This window comes from Vombatus ursinus, unplaced genomic scaffold (genome assembly GCF_900497805.2).
Source record: "Vombatus ursinus unplaced genomic scaffold, bare-nosed wombat genome assembly UNPS02014781.1, whole genome shotgun sequence".
In the NCBI taxonomy this organism is placed as follows: domain Eukaryota; kingdom Metazoa; phylum Chordata; class Mammalia; order Diprotodontia; family Vombatidae; genus Vombatus; species Vombatus ursinus.
This window is the reverse complement of record NW_020954559.1, coordinates 48,676,560-48,686,998: the sequence shown is the minus strand read 5'-3', so window position 1 is coordinate 48,686,998 and position 10,439 is coordinate 48,676,560. Positions and strand designations below refer to the sequence as shown.

The 10,439-nt window shown below is 37.9% G+C and overlaps 1 protein-coding gene across 1 annotated transcript in view; it reads left to right on the top strand.

The window, feature by feature from the left end:
- The window catches only part of LOC114046349 (sodium/hydrogen exchanger 4-like), an 81,022-nt gene extending 71,029 nt beyond the window's left edge, over positions 1–9,993 (top strand). The window contains exons 9-12 of the mRNA XM_027866656.1: positions 1,199–1,295; positions 4,903–5,034; positions 7,215–7,302; positions 9,644–9,993. Of these exons, the coding sequence (XP_027722457.1) occupies positions 1,199–1,295; positions 4,903–5,034; positions 7,215–7,302; positions 9,644–9,993 (667 nt within the window). The remainder of the gene's footprint in view (positions 1–1,198; positions 1,296–4,902; positions 5,035–7,214; positions 7,303–9,643) is intronic.
- The last annotated feature ends 446 nt before the right edge of the window (positions 9,994–10,439 follow it).

Below are 10,439 nucleotides of genomic sequence, written 5' to 3'. Positions count from 1 at the left end.
CCCACCCCCATCCCACCCCCATCCACCCATACTGTATGTCTTTTAGGCACTACCATTCTCTCTATTGTGTGTGTGTGTGTGTGTGTGTGTGTGTGTGTGTGTGTGTGTGTGGTGTGTGGTGTGCAGCAGCCATTCTTTCTGTAGGACTTTCACTGAGTTCTTTGTCTGAAAGTGGAGCAAGAAAACTCCCCTGTGAATCAGGGATCAAAATTCTGCTCCCTGAAAATGCCGCACATACTATTTTGTAAAATACCCATATGAGAAATGAATACTCCAAATAGTAAAATTAGTGGTGAGTAGATAAAGCGCTACAGGGGGAAAAGGGGTGACCTTTGAATCAGGAAGATTTGGGTTCCAGTCCTGACTCTGTCATCCATTGGCCATGGGCAAGTCACTTCATCTCTTAAGATCCTAGGAAGTCTCCAAGACTATAGGCTGTTGAATAAGTGCTGATGTGCATTGGTGAAGGACTTGTCACGCTAACAGTTCCCTACACCAATAGAACTGCAGGTCAAACCAAAATTAATTTGGAAGTAAATTTGTATGTAGATGTTTTTAAAAACATAGAATAACTTTCTATTGTGTTTGGGGTATAAATGAAAAGAAGCAAAGAAAGCAACATAAAAACCTTTCCTACTGATGGGATCTTGAGTCAGATTGTTCCAGATGCATTGAATTTCAGATAATATTCACGTCCTACGTAAGATAGATCTAATTCCCTTTTGGATAAGAAATACATGTTAGAGTAACAGCTTTGCTAAAACTCCCAGTTAACTGTTTTGTTGTTATTTTTACTAAAATAAATTGTCATTCAGTTAGGTTGCACTAGACATATTAGCTTTTTCATTACTAGTTTTCATTTCACTTAAGTTTTGTTCCAGATTATCTTTTGTATGTGTAGCATCAGACACATCATACTGGGCATGACAGCAGAAAACTCAGGAGTTACTGTAACACTCCCTCAAGCCATCAAGATAAATTGAGTTGAATTAAATCTGGCTCCTTCTTAAGTGGTCAGCTTTAAGCTTGGTAGAATGCCAGTATTGTTCTAATACTGTATAAATCTAGGTTATTTCAGTGGTTTTTCCTACACGACTTTTTTGGAGATACGAATCTTGGTAAAGCAGTGAACCATTTTTCCAGCTGTTGTTTTTGCTTAGCAGAATAATGCCTGCCTTTCCTCCCCTGATACATACAGGGCACAGAGAATTCAAGGAACCAAAAGGCTTTCCCCTGAGGATGTGGAATCCATGCGGGACATTCTGACACACAACATGTACCAAGTTCGACAAAGGGTGTGTACCAGTCCTTTTGGGCTCTTATGACAAGGCTTCAGACTTGTCAATCATTGCATTTGATTGGCTTACTTTCTCTTCATCTTACCTCAGCTAAACCCTTTCATTCCTCTTATGTAAGAAAGTGAGTTCTATAGAGGAAAGGGAAGTGCCTATATCTAGAAATTTGTGGTGGGTTGTTTTTTGGGTTGTTTTTTTGTTTTGTTTTGTTTTGTTTTTTGGTTTGTTTGTTTTGCCAGGAAGATGAGCTCTGCAACATAAAAGAAAAGGCAGATCCAGTATCTTACTCTAGGGGTCAGGCTACCCCAGCCTGAGAGCCCTATTCCCCCTGTATGGAACTATCAGGCCTTCCTCATGCTTATATCCATAGACCCAGAAAAAGAAAGATGCTTAAGACTGAGAAACTATTCTTTTGGTTAGCCTAAGTATAGTTTAGAAAATTCCTGGCTTTTCTCACCATTGATTCTCTTCGTCTTCCTTGGGATTGACTTCAGGCTGATTCAGTGTTTGCCACTTGGCAATTTGTGCCTAAATTCCTAGTTCTGGACAGAATCTGAGAGATGCTCTGGTCTACCCCTCTCACTTCACAGATGAAGAAACTGAGGCCACAAAAGTTTAAATGACTTGACCAAGATCTCACATCTCTTTAGTGGCAGAGCTGGGTCTAGAATTCTGTTCTTCAGTTTTCTAGTCCTATTCTTTTTCTAATTATATCAGGATAAATGCTTAAATGAAGAGTATTAATGTTTGCTGCCTTCTCTTTCACAAAAATAGCCGATTAAGGGGTACGTGTCTATGAAGGAGTCTGTACCTACTGAAAGAATAAATGGGTTTTGTTTTGTTTTTTTACTATGCTATGGCCATAAGGGTAGAGAGATAACCTTAGAACCAGGAAGGCCTTAGTTCCAAGCACCCCTCTAACACATCCTGGCTGTGACTCTGGACAAGTCACTTAAGTTTTTAGTGCCTTTAAGGCTATAAGTTGCAGAGAAGGGGCCTACCTGCATTGGCAAAGGGAGTTTCTTCCCCAGTGAATTCCTTATACCAATGAAATCACAGCTCCAGTGTTTACTCTATGTCTATAATTAATAAATCAGTCAGTAAATATGTATTGGCACCTACCATGTGAGAGTCAGCATCGTACAGTAACTAGAGAGCTGGCCTCAGGGTCAGGAAGACATGAGCTCAAATCCTCCCTCAGCTATATTCTCCTGTAAGTAAGTCATATTAATTCTCTCCAAGCAACCCTTTAAGGCCGTTAAGTTGAAGGGAAAATGCTAACCTACATTAATAGAAAAAAAATTCCTCATTGACAGTTCCTTACACCAACAAAATCAATGGTTAATCAACGAATTAAATATCGACTATCTGCTAGGTACTGTGATAAGTGCTGGAAATCGGAGGCCCAGTCTAATGTGCCAGGCACTATGTTGGACCCCCGTTTGTATTATTTATATAGAATAGTTGATAGTAGGTAGACTGAGCCAAGCAAAATAGAAAAATAATTTCATAGTTAATCTCAATTGAGTAGATAAGTATTCTCTGGTCAGATGACAGTTTGCTAATTTTGTGGAGAATAAAATGAGAAAATATTTTTAAAGCACTTTTTAAACCTTGAAGCACTATATAAATGCTAGTAGCAGTTGTCATTGTAGTCTTAGTAATATCTCTTGATTTTTTTCCATATGTGGAAGGTGTTTCAATTTTGAGTCAAATCAATAGGTAAAAGTCCGCAGCTAGGATGGCCAGAGAATGGTGTATTCTTATATAGCTCCAGGACCTGGAGGCCTAGCTTAACCCCATATTATCTTCAAGGAAAAAAGGAATTCCCAGGATCCAAGCAGTTCTTAATTTAGGAGTGGCTGATTTAGTTTAAGAATTTGGAGTCTCACCATGCAGGTCTGAGGTGAGCTCGGGGTTCTCATTAAATCACTGAGGGCTATTCTACTGTGAGTCAGTTCTATGGATCATTCCTGCAGTTGAACTCTTTTCCCAATGTTTGCTGAATCAGGGAGAAGCTACATTCAGACTTGCTCTGTCTAGGGATTTGGGGTAGATTCTCCCTTAGCCTATCCTATTCTGTGTTTTCAATGTGATGAGGAATTGAAAGGGAAGAACTAGAACACAAGTAACCTCTAGAGGGTGAGAAGACATTATTATCTCTCTTTTGCTTTCATTTTTGTGTGGAATAGGGGAAGTGTTTCTGGGACTCAGGAGAGATCAGACTGGAATGATGCCCCACTGCTGTAAGCAATATGGCAGATCTGAATAGTACTATATTTACATGAAGTATCTTGTCCTCCAGGTGGAGCCACTGGCCTCAGACATTAGTTGAGCCTTTAGATGTGAATCAGTGGTTGACTTATTCAATCAATGATGAGATTTTTAAAGTCAGGCCACTCCCAGCATTTTCATAGTAATGTCTTCAGATGAATTTTTCATCTTCAAAGGGCTGGAATAAGAGAAAGAGAAAGAGTAAAAAAAAAATTCTTGTACCTGTGGCCCCATGTGCTGGACCCTTAGACTATAGAAGATGATACATGTCCCAAATGTTTATCTTGGATTATGGGCCAAAATGACCTTGGTGTCATAGATGCACTATTCTATACTTCAAAAACAATGACAAAAAAATATTCATAGTAAGTGACTGAAATATAGATATTTTGGTTAGTCAAAATGCCTGATGTCTCTGTAACATCATATGATGTCAATTCCAAAATTTTGAGTGTGCATTGTAAATTTATGAGGCCAGAAAGCAGGAAGAAATATATTTCCTGCATATCAGTACAGGAAGTGAGAAAGAGCCAATGTTATATGAGATGGATCAGAGGTACATTGAAAAGCATTCCTGCCCTTCTCCCCACTCTCACCCAATTATCTCCCCCAGCAGACCCTGGGACCAGAAATTCCAAACAGTAGTTTTATTTTAGGGCAGCTAGATGGCACAGTGGACAGAGAATTGAGTCTAGAGTCAGGAAGACTCATATTCCTGAGTTCAAATCAGGCGTCAGACACTTACTAGCTGTATGACCTTGGGCAGGTCACTTACACTGTTTGCCTCAGTTTTGTCATCTTCAAAAAGAGCTGGAAATGGCAAACCACTCCAGTTTCTCTGCCAAGGAAACCTCCAAATGGGGTCACAAACAGTCAGGCACAACTGAAGATGACTAAACAACAAGTTTTCTTTTAGTTTGAGGCTTTGATAGCATCTGTTAAAATGCAATGCAGTGAAGTTATTATGAGAATGATAGCACATTAAGCTGCTGTCACCTAAGATTATATCAATACCAACTATTTATCAGATTAGTTATATGGTTGCCTGAAAATTTCTGAGGAACTGGGACATAGGGTAGGTTAAGTTTGAAGGGGGAAGAAAAGATCTCAAGTATATGGGTTTCTACTTAAGAAAAGCATATTTAGATGAGATCTTAGGTATCTAGGAGGCAACATATGCACCAGACATCTGGGTAAGTCTATTGAAAAAAGGAAAAGGAGATCCAAGAAAAATGAACTTAGTCAAATTCATGATTTTGCCTATGGTTGAAAGCTGTACTGAAAATGCTTGCAAAATGAGCAGCATGTGTCTATAATCCCATTCTCATTTCAGACCCTGTCCTACAATAAGTATAACCTGAGAACAGAAACAAGTGAGAAACAAGCAAAGGAAATTCTAATTCGTCGCCAACATACCTTCAGGGAAAGTCTAAGGAAAGGCAACAGCCTGCCGTGGGGAAAGCTGGTACAAGTTGTCATTTACTTACTTGGAGTAGAAATATTTGTTCATATATTCATTCATTTATTTGTCAATATTTATCGGGCACCTATCATATTTGGCTGTTTCTGTAAATTCTAAAACTTAAGCCACCTGAAATTAATTTTTACATTTACATAAATCATTAATTTTGAATTTTTTTGGTCTGGAGCTTCTCAAAAAAAATAAGGTGCTGGATATCATGGCAGCCTCCTCTCCCTTCTTCCAGGCCTTAGAAGCATGTTGATCCATTTGCCAAAGAATTTCTGAGTGTGATGTGATATTTCCACTATATGTTAGGAATGAGGTACCAATAACCAACACATTCCAAGTCAAGATTCTTCTGGGAGGCCTATTGTATTCCAGGATTGATTCAGTTTTCCTAAAGACCCTATTGAAATCCTACCAATCTGCTGGGCTAGGTTGGTTCCAGTGACCCCTTAGCATAGGCAGGCAAGTTTCTTGAGGACATGCGAATTATTCCATTTTTTTTTTCATTTACTACATTTAATACCCATTAAAATTTACCAATGATTAAAGCCTTTAGCATGAAACTGGATGAGAGTCATCTATAAGGCAGAAGATTGGGCCCTATTAGCTACATGTATTAACTAATTAGGCAAAAACTGGTTTGCTATAACTATTGTGCCTTGGAATTAGGAGGCTGCCTTTGACTCCCTCTGTATGGTAGATACAACATGAGGGCATGAGTCTTAAAGGCTTAGATTCACCCCAAGTTAAAATGGATTAGAATTAGTTTTATTCATGGGCTACTGCATTTTTCTTATCACTTCTCTCATAACGAATCTGAATTCTTCATACAAAATTATACCCAAGCCAACTTCCTTAGTGTCTCTCCCAGAGAAAGTCAAGGTCTGATCTGGTGTGGATCCTATTTTTGTATCATAGAGTGGAATTATGATCTGGTGCAGACCCTATTCTACTACCATATCTAGAGGGGCTCCAGGGAGCTTTGAGTTTGCTTCCAAGGCTCTTGGCATTTAAGTAAAGGGTCTTTGAACATTCATTATAAGCTAGAGTGACCAGGTAAGCCAGTGATGGGTACCATGAAAGACTCAAGCATTTTACCTTTCTTAACCAAAGCACAACTTCAATCAATCATTTCCAAGATTCCAAGTACTCAATGGCTCCCCACTGCTCGTGGGGACAAGACAGACTCCTGATTCTGGCGCTTAAGGTTCTGATATGTCTCCAAATACTTTTTTCTGCTCTATCTCACACTATTGCCATATGTGTGTGTGTGTATGTGTGTGTATGTGTACATATACATTATGTATTACATATACATATACATACATATATATATATATATATATATATATATGAAACTCCATCCAGACTCAACTATTTAATGTTCTTCAAGTATGTCCCCTTTTTTTCTGCTTCCATGCTTTTTGCCATTTTGCTCCCTTCATTTGGAATAATATCAAAATCCCATCCATCTTTCAAAGCCTATATAAAATTTTACTGTTTTATGAAACCTTCTTTGATCCCCCAACAAGATGTGATCTCTCCCTCTTTGGATCACCCATGATATCACAGATTTATATCTGGAAGGATCCAGAGATGCTATCTAAGCCAACCTCCTCATTTTAAAGATAGGAAATTAGGGTCCTGAGAGGTTAGTCCTTTGTCCAGTGCCACAGAGGTAGCAAATAGGAGGGGTTAGGGTTTGAACCCAGGTTCTTTATTTTAAATCGAGGGCTCTGAGCCTGGAATCAGGAAGACCTGAGTTCAAATCTGGCCTCAGAAAGAAACTAGTTGTATGGCCCTAGCCAAGTCACTTAACCTCTTTGCCTCAGTTTACTCAATAGTAAAATGAGGATAATAACAGTATCTATCTCTCAGGATTTTTGTGAAGATCGAATGAGATAATATTTGTTAAGTGCTTAGCACAGTGCCTAACACATAATAAATGCTTGTTTCTTTCAATATTTGAATCTCTTCAGCACCTGCCATGGTGCCTTGCATGGAATAGGAGCTCAATAAATATATAAGTTGAACTACTTAAAATGGTTAAAAGCCAGTGGATTAAATTGGAGCCATTATGATGTGTTTCCGTATGTGTGTTGTCTAATTTAATTTATGTTCTCAAACTCCATCAGTACCAACTAACGTATTGTTTAATTTTTTCTTGTTTCATGTAGAGTGGCATCAAAAATATCCGCTACCTCTCCTTCCCTTATAGCAACCCTCATTCAGCAAACAGAGAAACAGGGACTGGTGTTTTTACAGGTAATTTATCTGTTTGCTTTTCTTCCTCCAAAGAATGAAAAAGATCCATCTCATGGGTCTCTGGAATTTCGCTCATTTCAAACTACTGAAATTTTTAGAAGTTGTTTTACTTTTATGAAAGTAATTCATCGGTGTCTGACTACAATATTTTAGCAATTGTTTTTCTCTTTTGAATTTTTTTAATCTCTTGAAGTCTACAAATTTCAAAAGTCACTCTTTTAACAAAAAACAACATCCCCTCCCCAACCTAAAGTTGATAGAAAAGTATTTTTTCAAATTCTTGGAGACAGTTGAAGGTAAAATTGGTTTGGAGTCTTCATAGATATGTTTTTTGTGACTTGGTTTCTTTTCTATTTGTTTATTTTTTTAAATATTAAGATTTCAAAGAATAAAGGAAACTGAGTTTTAAAGCATTTCAACATAGTTTAGTATTAAATCTTTGGGAAGTGTGTACTTGTTTCTATCTGGTAAAATATCATTCAGATATAGACAGCTCAAATAATCCAAACTCCTCAGCAGAATTTTTGGATTAGAAATTATTTCCTCAGGTAGCACCTTCAGGGTATATGTGAATATACCATTTATAATGATGCTCAAGTGGACCCATGATATCACTGACTTGGATACTCCTTCTGATGATACAGACCATATCTTATCTATGCTGACCTCTGGTCCATGTCCTCCTATAAGTTCAACACATTATGATGAGTCTACTCATCATAATGGAAACCTTCCATTCTTTTCCTCTGCCATTTGAAGCAACACTCAAGCTCTCTTCCTTGTTATCCCTCACCTTTGGCACATAACAATCATTCATCTTTTTCTATCACACATTCCTAATGACATCTTTTAGACCTGCTCTTCTTTTAAATTCCTCCCTTGTCTCACAAGTGGCAGCTTACTTTCACCTGCCATGCACCTCTCCACATGCTTTCTGTATAGTACTCATTCTCATTTCATTGGAAAGTATTATGTTCCATGTATTGGAAATATACAACACCAATAAAAGATTGATGGCTATTAAAAGGATATTTAAATGACACTTCCTTCAAAACATACCTGAATTGGCAAATAGAGAAACAGGCTATATAAAATATATATCTAGGTATTTGAAAAGTACAATATGAGTAGAATATGAGTAGAGACCTAGTTGATGTCACCCACTTCGTTTCATGATGAAGAACTCTATTTCCACTTATCACCTTAAAAACTGGATGCTGAAAACATGTGAATGATATTTTTCAATAGAAAGATTTATATTAAACCCCTCAATAACTTCTTGGCTATTATCCCCCTTTTTTGTTTACAAACAGGCTGACTATTACATTAGCACAAGAACAACAAGGTTTGAGAGGCACTTTACATATATTATGTCATTTTATCCTTATAAAACCCTGGCAAGTAGCTGCTATCATCAACTGTCAGGGGAAAAGAGGTTAAGTGACTTTCCTGGGGTCACACAGTAAATCTCTGAGGCTAGATTTAAACTCAGGTATTCCTGCATCAAGGTCCATTGTTCTAGTCACTGTCTTTATAAGCTAAGGATGGTGAAATTCATAGAATTGAACTTAAAACTATTTATAGCTATGTAGCATAGTGGATAGAGCTTTGGGCCAGGAGTCAGGAAGACTCATCTTCCTGAGTTCAAATCTGGCTTAAGACACTTCCTGGGCAAGTCACTTAATCCTGTTTGCCTCAGTTTCCTTATCTATAAAATGAACTGGAGAGGGAAATGGCAGTACCTTTGCCAAGAAAATCCCAAAGGAGGTCTCAAAGGGTTGTACCTGACTGAAAAATAACTGAAAACTTTAAAAAAGAAATATTATCAGAATACTAACACTTTTCTGTTCACAGTCACATTTAATTTTCTGGGTTTTAATTATGCTTTTCTGTGAGCTGTAAATTATTTCCTAACACTATGACATCACTTTTCATATTATTTTTTAGAAACAAAGTACTTTATAAGCATTAATCTGGTAATGAAACAGTCACTCATCTACTAATCCAGTGAAATAAGAATTTCTGTAGGAGAAATGTCCCAACATAGGGGAAAGTAGGCTGGTAGAAAATGGACTGGAAATTTTGGGGTATTTATTTAAAATATTGCAAATGTGTTAGATTTTACCCTTTGAGAACTGGGAATGAAGATAATTATACTGAAGAGAAAGTTGTGGGAGATGAAAATTACAAGTGACTTGCCTAAGGTAAGTGTCAGACCCAGGAATGGAGTACTCTTCCCTTCAGTATTCCATCAGCACAATGGATCATCTGAGATGAATACCTTGCTCTTTGTTCCTTACTCCTTTCAGATTGTGTTTGTTTGTTTGTTTTTGTCCTTTAGATGATGATAGCAGTGATGCAATCTTCCCTCCAGTTACATTTAAACCACATGCTCGAACAGGGTCACTTCAAGAAAGAAGACAGCAGCCAGAGATGATTCCAATGGAGAGGTTGCGTAGAGGGGGGAGATCTTTAAACTTGGGTGGTCAAAGAAGTGCTGCCCGAGGAGACCAAGTGAGCAGAGTAAGGCCACCCTTAATACCAAAGCCACAGTTTCATGCAGTGGATGAGGAGTATGAATCGGGAGAAGAAGAGGAAGAGACAAGAGTAGTGGGGCCTAGATGGACAGCAGAACCTAGAAATGGAAAAGAATACCACAAATCCCATAGTCCTTTGCTCCCAAGAAAGTAATATTATTCTCTATAAGACTTTGCCTTCCTCTCCAACAAGTTAGCCTTCTGCATTTTACTTGTCACTTTGAAAAAGGAATTTTCAGAGTTTTGAGGAGGACAATTAGGTTGGGTTTGCTTTCCCAAGCTAAGGAAAAGATTAGATAGGTATCTGTGAAGGCAGAAGAAAAACCATCTGTGGAAAGGTCAGCAGAGTCATGTTTTGGAACTCTATTAACTAAGCAAGTTGAACCACATTCTTAGCTGACACAATTTTGTGGGAGAATTCCTAATGGGTGATGAGAGATAATTATTCTGAAGGCAATTAACTACTAAGAGTTACCATAAAGTGGTATAGCATGAGACTCTAATCCATGCTAGATAATTCAGGTAAATCAGTGGTGCGTGCTGTACCATATGAATGTGTAGCTTTTAACTGTGCACTCTGGTGTATTTACCACTTGGACA